This window comes from Phaenicophaeus curvirostris, chromosome 5, assembly GCF_032191515.1.
Source record: "Phaenicophaeus curvirostris isolate KB17595 chromosome 5, BPBGC_Pcur_1.0, whole genome shotgun sequence".
In the NCBI taxonomy this organism is placed as follows: Eukaryota; Metazoa; Chordata; class Aves; order Cuculiformes; family Cuculidae; genus Phaenicophaeus; species Phaenicophaeus curvirostris.
The window spans coordinates 8,581,073-8,596,019 of record NC_091396.1 but is presented as its reverse complement, the minus strand read 5'-3'; the positions used below and the strand labels follow the sequence as shown (position 1 = coordinate 8,596,019).

Genomic DNA, 14,947 nt, shown 5'->3' with positions numbered 1-14,947 from the left:
AGTTTGAATATTCATTAATTAAACACTTCATATAAAAAGTGATACTTCTCTTAATAAAAATTATAGCTGGCTATAATTATAAAAAAAATTATTTCTGCCTTTGTATAAATTCTGCTTTATTTATAAATATTTTTACCAGATGTCTAGATTGAGCGTATAAAAACACCCTAGTTGTACCTGATTTTCATCAGGAAGTATTTTGTTGTGATTATCAGTTTTGAAAACTGATACCCCCATGCCAATGCTATGCACTTACAACAGATGGAATGCAACTACTCACTTTGCTTCAGACACTCTAATGCAAAAATTGTAATATTGATTGCTTCTTTTTTCATAATCTCATTTTTAACACCACCACCACCAACCTTCCATAAATGCAGCAGCTATAACAACTTAATTTCAAATACATCTTCTCTTACTGCACCTTCCATAAATGCTAATCTTTTGTATAAATTCGTAAAGTACACTATAATTTCAAAACACAAATCTGATAAACAAAAAATAGCAAAAACCAAATAAATGCTGCAAGAAAGTATTCCAGATACCTGTGTTTGAGTGAGCACAAACAACTCCTAAATGGAATGTGCAGAACTACAGTATCCTAAAAGATGCAAACACACTCCATAGTGTGGAAGACATGAGAGGTAAAAGTAGAAGAGAACATGATATGCATATAATACTTAGTTCAGAAGGAAAAATGCTTCTTATATAAGGATATAAGTAATCCAATGACAAAATTCCTTGAGTGTAACCCTTCTACTTTAGAGTCTTACTTGGCAAACACAGCAAAAATTTTCCTTTGTAGGTTTAGGGGCGTTTCAGTAACCTGAATCTAATTCTTATGGGTTTCTCCAAGCCAGAATGCCCTTCTCAGATCGGGAAAAAAACAACACAGTCGCAAGTCCACCTCAAAACTGTGTCTTTTCCATACTGTAACAGTGGTCCTAATGTTTCTAAAGTAGCCCATGTCTTCTTAGTACAGACAGAACAAGAACAAGCCAGTTCTTCCTTTGCCTTTACCCCAGATTTCCAAAACCCAAAACAAAACAGAAATTTTCACAGTATCACTCAGAATTTTAGCACGCAGTAGTGCTTTGTCTTCTTACTCTCAAACCACTTAACTTATTTAATGAAAAATTAGAAATAATGTGGCTTTCTTTATTTAACTGATAAGAAATGAAATTTCCATCAGTAATGTCTTATCAAAGCATAAAGGAAACCTAAAAAGAACAAAACCTAAGTAGGACATTAATAAAATTGAGTAAATATTTAAAAGTGGCTACTTTAATGATATAAATAAAAATAAAAATAAACCTAATACATTTGAAGATGATCATAAATTTCAAAATGCCTCTTTGTTTAAGCAAAATGTGAATTCCATTTAACTATACAGCTCTTCAAAGCATCAGGAATCTCCTTTTAGTTGCTTACTGAAATATCTGCACACATTCAATATTTATGTTGTCTTTTCTCCATCCATTTTTAAACAGAATTAAAGGAGCAGCTAAAACTCTGCCAATAAAATGACAGGAAGGCTATTTTTAGTCTAGATGATGTAGACGAAGCACAAACAGCCCATGGCTATGCTACTATTGAGGATCAGATCTAAATGCAAATATTAGATTTCCTTCTTATTAATTCCTTATTTTAACAGCAACAAGAATTACAAATTATGTACTGTTTCATATTTCTTAATAAACACTCATTCTAGAAGAACAATTTTTCCCTATATTATAAGAGCAAAAGCTCATATAACTCCTATCACACTGCTCTCTGGCAGCAAAATCTTTGTGAAAGGGCATTTGAGGCAGCATAGGAAACCTGTAATCCACCCAGAATTACACAGCCTTCTACCAAAAGGTGAGAAGCACTGATTAAGAAGTATATGGTGTTGCCTCTAGGGCTTTAGATTGCACGCCTGAGAAATAACTGACTTAGGAGACTACGGTGATTAAGCACCACATTACTAAATCCCTAACAAATGAATGAGAGAAGAGATCCAACCAATGGATAACACCACAAAATGAAGTGCTGAAAACAAAATGCTGCTGAGTTAGTAACATGTGGCAGCTCAAGTGGCTGAGGGATGTGTTTATTCTACACATCATACAGACTGCATATTAAGATGGGTACAAGCCATGGTGTTATCTATGAGCACTTTTCCTGGGCAGTCCTGACAGCGTATCTTGACGATACCCTTCTTGCTTCCTATTCTCAATCTACAACTGAGTGCTACCAATCCAGGACACATACAGCTTTGAGCCAAAAGAACCACCCCAAACAGAATAAGGTCTTCCTTAGTTTAGTCTTTTCAAGTCTAATATGATACATTATATTTGAAATAAAAAGTGGTGATAATTGTATTAAATCATCATATTCTGCTATACTTTCTGCCAATACGCAGGTAGCAATACAAACTTCAGGTTGCACGTAGAAGCCCTTAAAAGAAAGAAAAACTAGTGACACTCAGTACACAAGCAAAACTTTTCCTCTTGTTCATCTAATTGTGTGTTGGCTCACAAATAAAAGAGAGTAAGGGTGCATGTCCAAAGACTATACTGGAACACTGTAATCCTTGCCTGAGAACAGTGGAATGCGTTGTTAAAGCTTTTCTGCCGCTCACAGACCCCAAGCCTATCTGCCAACTGCACAGTTCTTAACTCCTCTGGCTGGAGAGTCTGGAGCCAACCCAATGGCAAGACAGGTCACTGTATAGCTATTATCCAAACATGTGAAATGTTTTGCTTACAAATACACCATTAAAGTTCTATTCACCTCCCCGCACGCAGCAGATATTCTGGCTGTATCACAGAGACATCAGACGTTCCCTCAAGATTCGGTGACCACGGCCAAGTCATCCACCACAAATGTTCATATGCAAGTCACACAAAGCTTGCCTTTTCCAGAACAAGTGAATGTACAGCTCCTTAGCCAGGATTACTAACAATCAAAACTTTAAATGTTAAGTAGTCAGGTTATTTTTAGAATACCAAGCACTTTTTTGGACACAAGCCGAAACTGGGTTCTCTTGCACAGCAATACTCGCATCCTCTCGCTTAAAAGTGATAAACTCTTACGTATTTTTGTTTTCTGCTTTTAAACATGACTTGAAGCAGACCCTCTGCCCAAGGATTAGTGGTTTAATATGAGAAAAACTCAAGTCCACTTAGTAACTGCTTTGTAAACGTATAAATGTTATTAATGTCAGACTGAAAAGTCTTCAGTTATTTTTGCTATAACAGATTTAAGGCAGTATAAAAGATGACGAAGAGCCCATAGACAGTATTTTCTTAAGCTAAACCCCACAGGTTTCTCAAATACTAAATACCTCAAGTGAGGCATTTAAAGTGAATTCTTCTTAGAAAATGCTACTAGCTGTTTTCTGGAAGCCATGCAGTCTATGGCTGGTATAAGCTGGCACCCAAATTCACTTTATTTCTTTATGTATTTATGAAAATCAACACAAAGTGTTAGTTATCATATGCTATACAACTACTGTTCACTTTTGCAGAAGGAAAGAATGAGGAAAGAGGAAGCTGAGGAATTACTTGGTAATGCCATTGATATCCAAGCAATTACTCTGAAGAGGATTAATATTACGTTAATGTTAACCTGGCCAGAAATACCCCATAATATGCAATAAATAATATTTTTCGTCTTGAAGACAGCCTCACTTCAAAAGCTGCTGTTTTTTAACACGCAATGAAAAATTTTAAATTGCATTATGCATGTTAACAGAACCCTTTGAAAACCATATGTAATACAATCAAGAAAAAAAGAATTAAAAAAAAAATCAAACCATTCAACTAGTGCAACTATGGGAAAGAGCACAATAAAGATGGCATGACCAAAAAAAAATCTAAGTTTATTTATGCCTTAGGGATTGTAGTTCTCAGCCATTTTGCTTATGACTGTCTACTTTTTGCACACTCGTCTTGGCCAAGAATATAAAAAACCAATGTATTCTGGGATTCAGTCACAAAGCAGAAAGTAGTACTTGCTCAACAGTAGAACATTTGTTCTTTCCCTACAGTACTTTGCAGTCTATGGATATTTTTTCTCTTCTCCCTTTTTGGCACTTTTGTTAAGTCTCTCAAATTAAGAATAATAACACTAGTTTGCCCTCAACAAAAATAATAATAAAAAACCTGCTATAGGTTAACAGTTCAGTAAAGGGTAATATTCTTCATGAAACAGTAAAATAATAGATCAGGAAAATTGTTTGGAACAGTTTTGTAGAGGTGAAAAATTTAAAGAAACCATAAATTTGTGATTCCTTACAGATTTATGTTCATCCAGAATCACGAATATCTTTATAAGACTGGAAGTGTTAGCCTTAACCTTGACTTTGAAAATTTACCAATTAAATATTTTAGAATTTGTTTGACTAAGTGTGTTGCCAGTCATAGCAAACATTTGGCAATGTCACTCTGTTTTCCTCCAAAATGATATTGTGACAGTTTCCAAGTATTTGATGGGGCTATCTTACAGTCTTGAGTTTGCAGAGTACTTTGAATCACTTTCTACCCAAAGATCAATAACCAAAACCATAACAGACATTATTGAAGCAATAAGATCCAAATGGTTGCCCTTCTTTCAAGTAGAGGTGTAAAGTCATCCTATTCTCATTTTTTCAGTTACAGCCCTAAACTCCTACTTCGGTGCCTTTCAATAATGTTCAAGTATGATGTAGACCTGCAGCTGAGAAAATGTGAATTCATATAAGTCTTAATTTTTATTTTCCTGCATTTACAGAGATATACAAAATTCAGAGATCTGTTTTACCGTGTAACAGCATGATTGAATTCATTACTCTTTGTAAAGTGAGAACATTATACAACTATGAAATGTCATATTTTCATTAAAACTTGGTGGTATTAAAGAGCATTTAATGGAGGTAGCATTCAGTTCCTGCTGAGAACTACTATCAATATGGTGCTTAACTCTTTTTCCTTCTTAAACACTCACCATCGATATCTTGCTGCTACCCACAGACCTTAGTCTAAAAAGCACTGCTACTTCAGTGAAAAATATATTCCTTGTAGACAGAGTTTTTAAATCTTTTGTAACCAACATTTGATGAAAGATCTCTTTAGTCTACCAGTCCTCTGGTACTCAGAAAGTGGGAATATGTCAACCATTTTATTTATCTGGTAAATACAAGATAAGTTGACCCATTTATTTACAGACTGAACAAGGCCAATCCATTTTATGCTGCAGCACTGACCCTTAACACAGATCCTGTGAATGAGCAGTCCATTACAATATGTACAAGTGACCTTTAATTGCATTAATGGCTTTGTTGCATGTTCTTCCATTGCGACAACACAATTATGGTATAAATATTTCTAAACAACATAATAATTTGTTTAAATAAAAATATATGAGAGTTCTGTTTACCGACAAGGAACTGCATTATAATATAAGCGTTAAAGTTTTGAAAACTTGAATGGAGCCCTCATGTTACACTTGTATAATGTCAAACAACCCATAAACCAAAATTAATGATGAAATAAATGTCAAGATATTAAAAATCTTCATATGCAATCTAAAAGTTAATGGTACCTTCCTTGCATTAACCTTCAGAATATTGAAATAAGTTAATTTACACTATTGAGTATTAAACAGTAAGAAGGTGACACTTTCAAATTAGTTTTCCACATCTACGCAAGATACAAGAGTTCCGTAACCCCATATACTGCATAAAACTTATTACTTGATTTCAGTTCTATGTACCACTAGAATTCAGACGGTTTTTTCTTCTTAAATAGGAGTAATCCAAGTATTGTTTTATCTCAAGTTATTATAATTTAAAAATAATCTCCCAAAACTTTATCTAAATTCTACTGTCACTATTTTAAACACATTTATTTATTCAAAGTTGTTTGAAAGAATGTAATACATTTTTGACAGGCAGTCTTTTACAATATTGAAATCAAATCCTTGATTTCATCAAACCCTTCATATTCTTTGCCTTATTCCTGGAAGGCTCATGCCAAAATGATTCAGTTTGATTTTCTTTAACAATGGTAGGTTGGCTTGACAGCATCTGACAAAACAATTCAGTGAAGTACACCATACCAGGTAAAGAGAACCTGAACTGGCTACTACATGAAATAATGCAGAATGGAGCCTGGAATTACGACAGAATTAGTTTTGCAGGAGCATCTTTTTGCAGTATTATTAATTTTAGATTAAGCAAATGTTATAACTACTGCCTTTTGATCTATGATTAAATAAGCCAGTGTTAATGTATTTATTAATATCATAGAGAAAATGGACAGCGAAAATCAATGAAACAGGGGTTTGACTGCCACAAATTCCAGCTGAATTTTATTACAGTGTTTTACATCCCTCTGTTAGAAAGTTTATTTTTCAATGCAATTGAGTCCCTGACCTCAAGTGGAACATCCAGTACTAGAGTTTGCCAGGCATGATGCTAGCTGTTCAAGGCAGGCTGAGGAACATGAAAGCTCCAAGGGTACTTGTGTTCTCAAATACATGGGGACCAGAGGCTCCAAAGATTTTCTTACATTAGAAAATTAAAGAAATACACTTTCTGTAACACTTCAGAAAAGTTCTGTCTCACCTGTAAATCAGGAATACTTGTAAAGTTTCACCTGTGTTCCAGGCACAGGGCAGCCAGGCAGTCACAACTGTGTTACCCTCTGGCTTGGTAAAAGCAGGTTCCATTCTGAGGTTGTAAGGCCCTAAAACAGGGCAAAGTCTTGTAATGTCACCAGTGCATCCACTTAAAATTCAGATTGGCTTCTATCCCTATACCAAGGTATATTTACTAAGCTCCCAGTATTACAACATGTATCATATCGTACATATTAGCTTTGCTGTTTCATCCTGTGAACTTAATTTCAGCAAACAAGAATCCATTTTTATATTTTACTGACCAACTGCTACATTATACAACTTCACAAACATCAGCGAAATATATATATATTATATAATATATCAGAGCTAGGGTGAGTCAGCAATGAAGGCTGCTTCAAATTTCTTGGAAGAAGCCTACATGAAGCGTGCTATTAGAGGTACAGTGGACACTTTCTAATTCTCACTGATACAGAGGATGGTATGGCACATGTGTATTTTAAACATACGCTGATCTCATATGTGTTGTTGACAGGGTTGATACATTCTTTCAGAAGAAATAACTCACAAGCAACCCTAAACCATTCTGTCCATACTTGATGGGTTTAATGAATAATTACAAAATGTTTTCATGAGCACAGTTCTCGCCCTCAGTGACATCACCATGTCCTGATTCACTTATGACCAAACTTGTGCTATGTCAATAACCCACTGAAGCACTGCAGACATTAGTTCTGACTTGGTCTTAATGGATCTTTTTTGGTAAAGAATCCAGAGCAGTGGCTAATTGAACTTCTCCTTTGAAAATAAGAAATTTATCACAGTATCGTCTGTATAAAATAAGCAATGAAAAGGGATAGAATGAAAAAAAAAAGTGGAAATACAGATATTTCAGATAGAAGCTAGCTAAGACATATTTCCTGCTTTTAATCACCAAGTGCGCTACCTTAAAAGAAAAGAATTTGAAGTCTTCTTCCAAATACCAATGCTGGACACATAACATACACAGGAATATCTGGAGACGCAATTAAATCTTATTTATTTTGGCAATCATTTATTTTCTTATAGTCCTTTATTGATAGATGAAGAAAGGACATTATTTGAATGCCTTTGGAATCATACACTTATTTTTAATTCTATATAGACTCAGTTGCTGGTTTTGTGTTTATGTTTCCTTCCAAAGACATAACCACTTACTCTGGCAATTGCCACTGGGAAAAATGCACTGCGGAGTGCTCCAAGTGCTCCACAGACCATTTTGTATTTGCATGCTCCTGAGAAAGCAGCAACTTCCCTGCCACAGTATTCCTCTAATTCTGACTTTCTTCTCTTTCTGTTAGGAAGTACCTCTCAGAAAAGAATCTCCTGAACTAATACATTAAGCTCTGGAAACTTAGTTTTGCTGTGTGGCAATTTTTTTACATAGTATATGACACTTGGCCTCAAATTGAGCTGTCTTCTAAAGACTTTTATTCTAGTTTGCGCCAGTGTCATATACCCATTAAAAAGAAAGCAATATTAGCTGGCTCTTACTTGTGGATTGATCAAAAAAAATTCACAGCTATTTATTAGACAAACTAAATTACAATAGGAAAAGGCTTACTCTCTATACTACGAACAATTGACTGTTACGTGAAGACTTAAAAAATCAGCAGTAATGCAAAACTAGGGAATTCAAATAGAAACCTCACAAACTTTCCTATTTGAAAACATTTATCTGAATTTATCAGAAGTTTTATTTTTAAATACATAATTTGAGAGGTTTATGTTGACCAGACAGAAACAATGGGAGTTAATCAAATATGAATCTTCTCCAACTGTCTTGTCAAACCAGGTAATGATGTCCTGCCAGCCAAACTCAGAGGGAACATGTGAAACAAATACAAAAGTAAACAGGCCTTAAGCTGCCCAAGGGAAAGTCAGCAAGATGGCAATTTCAATCATTTGGAATAATACTAAAGCAGCCTTAGGCTTTTCTCAGAATGGAAACATGTCACTGTTACTGCAATATTTCAACAGATCAGACTGCAAAAGAAAGGAACAGTTATGTAATCGCAGCTGTGGAGCAGTGCTTTACTCAACAGTGAGGTGGAAAATAATTAAGAGGAAATTCCCCTTTTTGTGAGAAATTGTAGACATACCTAAAAAACAAAACCAAACACTGTTTCCCTAAATACTTCCTTAAAGGTGAAAAAAAGTCAAATTTAGGCACAGATTTCTTCCATTTTGACGTAAGAGGCTTTGGAACAACACAGATAAAAGTTATACTGAATAAAACTCTGCACATAAATTCCTACAGTTTATCAAATGTTGGTAAAATTTACGCTCAGAGCTACAAACAAAGCAAAAAGTACTTCAAGAACAATTCTGCTAAAAACTTTCATTAAGATGAACAGGTTGTCATATCATTTAACTGAGAAATCAAAAAATATTTCAAATATTTGGGGAACTTACCTAATCAGTAAACTTTCAGTATGTGTCTAGTCATGTAGCCATCTTTTAGTCAATCATCAGAAAATCAAAGGCAAATTGGCATGACTCAACCCAAACTTTAATACCGCATGATTGTGTCGTGTAAGCTTGTTTTGTGCGAGGGCTGCTGTGGTTTTAGCAGAGAGATTAACGACCGGACCTAAGCTGGCCTCCAAACCTTGCCCTGCTGATGCCTCAAGCCCTTTGAAGTCTGACCATCATACCTGGCAAAACAACAGTGGGAACTAGGCTGGTGTCAGATCTAATCAAGTTTCCTGCCTCAGCATAGCTAACTATGGGGTACACTAATTGGCCCAATTGCGGATTATACCTTTTGCTACAGATTCAAGACAATAATTTAGTCAAATGATGGTTTTTATCTCCTTCTAATTAAGATTCCAAAGTGGGAAGAAATAGGATTAGACAGGCTAACTTCAAAATTGTGTCCTTTAAAGTGGTATGCACATAAGATAGATCTCAGATAATACTGCATATAATAATATATTGCTAGTAACTAATGTGTGAAGATTTGGGCAAGCTTGATATAGCTACTGCACCTTTTACTATAAACACTTAAGTTTTCCTGGAAAGGGTCTACTTCGTAATTTACAAATGGAAAATGAACACTCATAAATATTCATTAAAGCATTTTCATCATGAATTACAAAAAAAAATCCCTTTAGAATGCATTTCAATCAATCTTATTTTGATGATGAAGATACAAGATAAAATGAAACAGTTAAATCATTCTGCAGACTACAAAGAGGCAGAGTCCCTCCCACTGAACTGCATTCTAATAAAATGGATATGACATTTAAGGTTTCTTACTGGTGAGAGCCAAACCATAAGGAGTTATTTAACTGGTGAGCAATCCAGAGATGAGAAAATCCATGTCCCATGCTCTTATTCTAAACTGTCCAAAAGAATGGTATAGTGATGAAAACCCTTTTTGCAGAAATATTGCCATAAGTCACAGGTAGTGTATTTCTAAGCCTTCTCATATAATTTGCTTAGAAAATAGCATTTCAAGTACAGGTCGATATTTTTAACCTAAATTGTGTACATTAACTAAGCAGAAGCCTTCCAAAAATTGCAATGTACTCAAAGCAGATTTTCATTTCATCTTTAAGCTTCACAGCAGAGAAGTCATAAACTTCTGTGTACTTTGTATAAAGCACATTGAGGCTTGTAACGCACATTGTTGTGCTACTTTATGCTTTTACCATCAGAACCAAACCTGACTGCTGATTCATCACAGTCTAACTGCAGAAACCCATTTTAGAAGACTGTATTCCCATCCCTTCATAATTCACTTTTCCCCTGCACCCATTTTCTCACTGACCTCATTGCACTAGTCAGCCCAGCTGTGGTCTGCCTCCCCTTATAGTATGAGGAAGAAAAACATATGTAGTATAGATTAGCGAAATGTGTACAGGAAGATCACAGTAGGACAGGGATCTAACATCTACAAAAAGGGCTAGTTTGTGTCCATTCTGCTTACAAAAAGCACATCTCTAACCAAACCTGAAGTTATTCAAAAGGGGCTGCAACTGAGCAATGAAGAGAGAAATGATACAAGTGCGTCATCTACACATGTCTGGGGCAACAGGTTGTTTCAAGAGTTCACTATACTCCTGTTTTCAATGCTTCTGCCCCACGGCTAATTAAATTCTTTTCACAGAGCCTCATGCTTATTTTTCCCCCTCTCCCAAATTATATTAGAAATTAGAATCCCAAATACAGCCGACACAAAAAAATTATATCCTGAGTCAGGATTCACAGTGAGGAAAAACCTCCCAAGTATTCTAATTCACAGCTATAAAACCCGAGCATTTACTATGCCATGAAATGAGGGCGCATGCTTGTCTGTACTTCTGAAAACAGTAACAATGTTTGTATTTAAAAACCAACCAGAGACTATTAAAGTTTTTTGCTTCTAACACTGCTCAAAAGCAATTGTTAAAATGGTTTAATACCTCACAATGCTTGGTTTCATTAACTGCATTCTCTGGAAAGTGAGAAACATTATAAAGGAATGTCTTTGGGACAAAAGGCCTCCTTCATGTGTTTCCTTAAAGTGGCTTCTGAAGAGGATACCTCTAGTTGAGAAACTTCTAGCGCTCATGCAGAGATGACCTGCATGAAGAACTGGCTGCCTGATTAACTATTAACTACTCTCAATAGGATTAGATAATTAAAGACATTGATGACCATTAATTAGGAGGAGGGCACCTTAATTTGTCACTTGATAGGGCCCTTTCAATGATTTATAGGTTAGGGCTACTTGCAATTGTGAAGGGGAGGGGGCAGTGAAGAGAGAGAACCCTTAAGTTACCTTATCAAGTGGCCAGCTAAAAAGGGCAGAGGGTCAAATAAGGGCCAAAGTGGTCACTTAAGGGTGAAGTCCCAAACACCAAAGCAGTGCCAAGCCACATTGACCATCATTTGGTGATGGAGTAAAAAATATGCTAATTTATTGGTGGCAATTCTCTCTTTTTATGGTTTCAAGCAGTTAAGACAAGTGGCCTGCTTAAGAGCTTTTCATTTGAAAAGAGATTAAACAAAATGGTTTGTCAGGGATGCTTGGCTGTTTTATGTCTTTGTTAAAAAAAATTTGCCCAGACTGTACCGATGACTATCACATCACCCTGAAAGCCATCTTCCATCTCTAAGCATTACTTGGTTAATAAATACATCAGCTCTAATTGCTTAATAGTGCTATGTTCATTTGCTCTTTAGCAAGATTAAAATGAAATACATCTTTTGTATTACTGCCTTCTATCAAGACTGTCTGCATAAAGGTCACAGAAAAAAGTTTAAATTTAGTAGGAAATTTACTTAAGGACATTAGTGAAAATGATACTGTGTTTAAAATGACATAAAAGAGCGAAAGGTGATTTCAGTAATGCAAAGAAAATGGTTTCTGAATACTGATAAGGACACTTATCCCTCATACCACACACAATTTTAGGCAGCATTATACATTAAAATCCCTCTACTGGGGTAATAACATGTAGCTACTTTCCCACCCACTAACATAAGTAAGAGCAAGTCATTAACATTTAATTAAATATGCTCCTGACATCCTTAGAAACATGTCACGCTTTGTTATTGAAGGTTGTGGCCTACTTTCTATGTACATTTTAAACCAAAATAAACTATTTATAACGGAATGATTTAGTGCAGCAAATGAGACATTTTTAATTAGAAGGCATATCATAATATTTTATAAAGCCATTTGGAACAGGAAAACCGGACTGAAATGAATTTACAACATCTGATGCATAGTTTATGTATTTCACAAACGAAACATAAGAGATGGGATTAGCTCCACCTTTTGGGTTCTAAATAGTGAAACAAAACTGTTTCGCTTACCTCAATGGTGAACAGCTTCCTTTTTAATCTAAAAGCAAGGTCCTTCGTGTCTGACACATCACAGATCAAGCTATTAAGCCGAGGAATCTGATGTACATGAACCAAACCTTGTGGAAAGAAAGAGTAAAGGAGGGGAAAAAATTAAGAAAACGCTGTCATCCAGATGCATAAATTAGAGTCTTACAGCAGAATTCTGTATATTTACACACACTCATCCTCCCCTTTTTAAACTCGAGCTTACTACCAGGAGCAATGAAGCAAACGGTGCGATTATACTCAAGTAATCAAGCAGAATAAGATAAACAGAAATCCTTGTGCGAGGAAAACTAATTGCACTTTGGTACAGAAGTACAGATGTAAAGAGGGATCTTAATACTTGTCAAAACTACAGCCGGTTTGTGTGTGATTTTCTCTTGTATTTACAGTAAGCAAATATGGCTATCACCTTGCATGCTGCCCACGGCACCACTGAGTGATCTTTATTTTATTAAATGCACCAGTAAGCAGCCAGCAAAACAAGGCTTATGGGTTACTGATAACCACTGAAGCTCTAATGAGAAGTACTTGGGTGTGCGCCCTGAAAATGACGCTAAAAAAGTTTCTGGAAAATACTGATTTAGATCATGCTTTTTGATAAATTTTAACCCCTATGCCATCGTAGCAGAAATTCATTTTCTTCATGCAGGAGGCTTAGATAGCTGCTCAGATGTTTTTAACAGTACTAGGTGCACTGCAAGCTCTGCATTCTGTCAGCTGCAACTCAAGCTGATTTTTTCTGACAAGGACGCTGGATGGTTTTTGTGCAGCCTAATATAGTTTCTGAACAACCTAAGGGTGATTTCTTACATCTGAAAACCAGGAAAATTCTACAGGGCTTCTCAGTTACTGGCCTATATGTGCTGTTCCTAAAGCCAGCGTCTAAATGGAAATACTGAACATTTAGAAAAGACATCTTACTTGAGAACGGCAGCTGCGAGAAAACCCTCATACACTAATACCCTAAAATAAAATAAGGCAAGTATTTTTTCAGGGGTTTATTTATTTTTTTTAAAGGAAGAATAAGAGAAGAAAGTTTCCTAAAACTGAAATACTTTAAAAAGCATAATTTTTTTGGGTACTAATCACAAAAATTCTCCATAATAGTATAAAAATATTTTTACACTTTGAAACCTTCTACCCCTTCCATCCGGTTCGGTGACAAATAAGAACTATTTCTTCGTCTTCTGAGGACAAAATATAATTGCTATATACAGAAACTGCAGGTATAACACAGGGTTGCTCATGTAAACATTCTAAACATTTTAGTTAAGGATCATCTGTATCATAAATAAACTGAGTAATGTAAAAATCTTCCATCGTCTGCAATAAATAAATAATCAAGCAAAAAAATCCACGATGTGAAAACTGTTAAATCCACCTTTTTTTAGAATGTTAAATGAAGGTTGTCTAAACCTCAAAAGCTATGTACATTGTAATATTATTTTTATTAAGTACTACCAAAAATGATTTAGCATACGTTTTTACAGAAAACCAGGAAATAACTGCTAAAATACACATTGTCTTAAAGGATCTCTTCAGTGCTGAGAAAAGGAGTATCAAATTGACAGAATTATGTTAGCATAAACAAATGCCACATCACAATTATACAACGGGAAAAAATAATTAGGCAAATTATTCTAGCTTTTGTTCATGGTTTCTTTTTCATTCACCTTTTTCCAGATAATGAAATGTGCACTGTTTTCATAGTAAAAAAAGATTTTCCTCTGATTTATTAATTACAGCCTGCACACACACAGTGGTGTCTCAACACCATCGTTGCTTCTTTTTCTATATATTCTACTATAGAAAACACTGCCACATTTTCACATGTTTACAGCAGGCTTTGGATAAGCACTTTACTTTCAACTAAAGGTTTCCATGGAACTACAGTAGTATCACAATAATAATAGCTGTAATTTATGCACACTCAGAGCACTGCTCCAGATTAGCTAAAACTGTTTTTTATTCACTGCTTTGCCTAGGCATAACTCCTAATCTAATCTTTTAAAATTGAAATATTTCTGCTGCAACAACTAAAAAAATATTTGGGAAACAAAATGCAAGATTAAACACTATTACACATTTTGAAGATAAATCACTTTAAAGGCTACATGACTTTTTACCAAAATTAGTTTCATATTTTACGTGCCACACATATCCACATTCACTCCCCTAAAGACCTAAGTGTCGAAACTTAAAGCTGAAAACCAAAACATTATTTTTAGATAAAGTTTATATAGCGCATCATTTAGCAGTTTATACACCTTAATATAATATATGTTTTTTCCGTGTTCTCTATTTAAAACTTGGCAGATCAAAAGTATTGATTTCATGACAAGTTCAGCTCGCTGGTCAGATGATTGCCAAGCCTCCTCTGCATGTGAATTCCCCAAAGCCTGCCTGTTGAGATGTACATCTGATTGAGCCATGCCTCCCTAATACGGCTTGACAACATGCA

General features: G+C 35.2%; 1 protein-coding gene across 4 annotated transcripts in view; it reads right to left on the bottom strand.

Moving 5' to 3' along the window:
* The window catches only part of ELP4 (elongator acetyltransferase complex subunit 4), a 162,497-nt gene that overhangs the window by 83,408 nt on the left and 64,142 nt on the right, over positions 1 to 14,947 (bottom strand). For all 4 annotated transcript variants that reach the window (XM_069857486.1, XM_069857487.1, XM_069857485.1 and 1 more), the window contains exon 9: positions 12,451 to 12,557. In XM_069857486.1, coding sequence (XP_069713587.1) covers positions 12,451 to 12,557 — 107 coding nt within the window. The remainder of the gene's footprint in view (positions 1 to 12,450; positions 12,558 to 14,947) is intronic.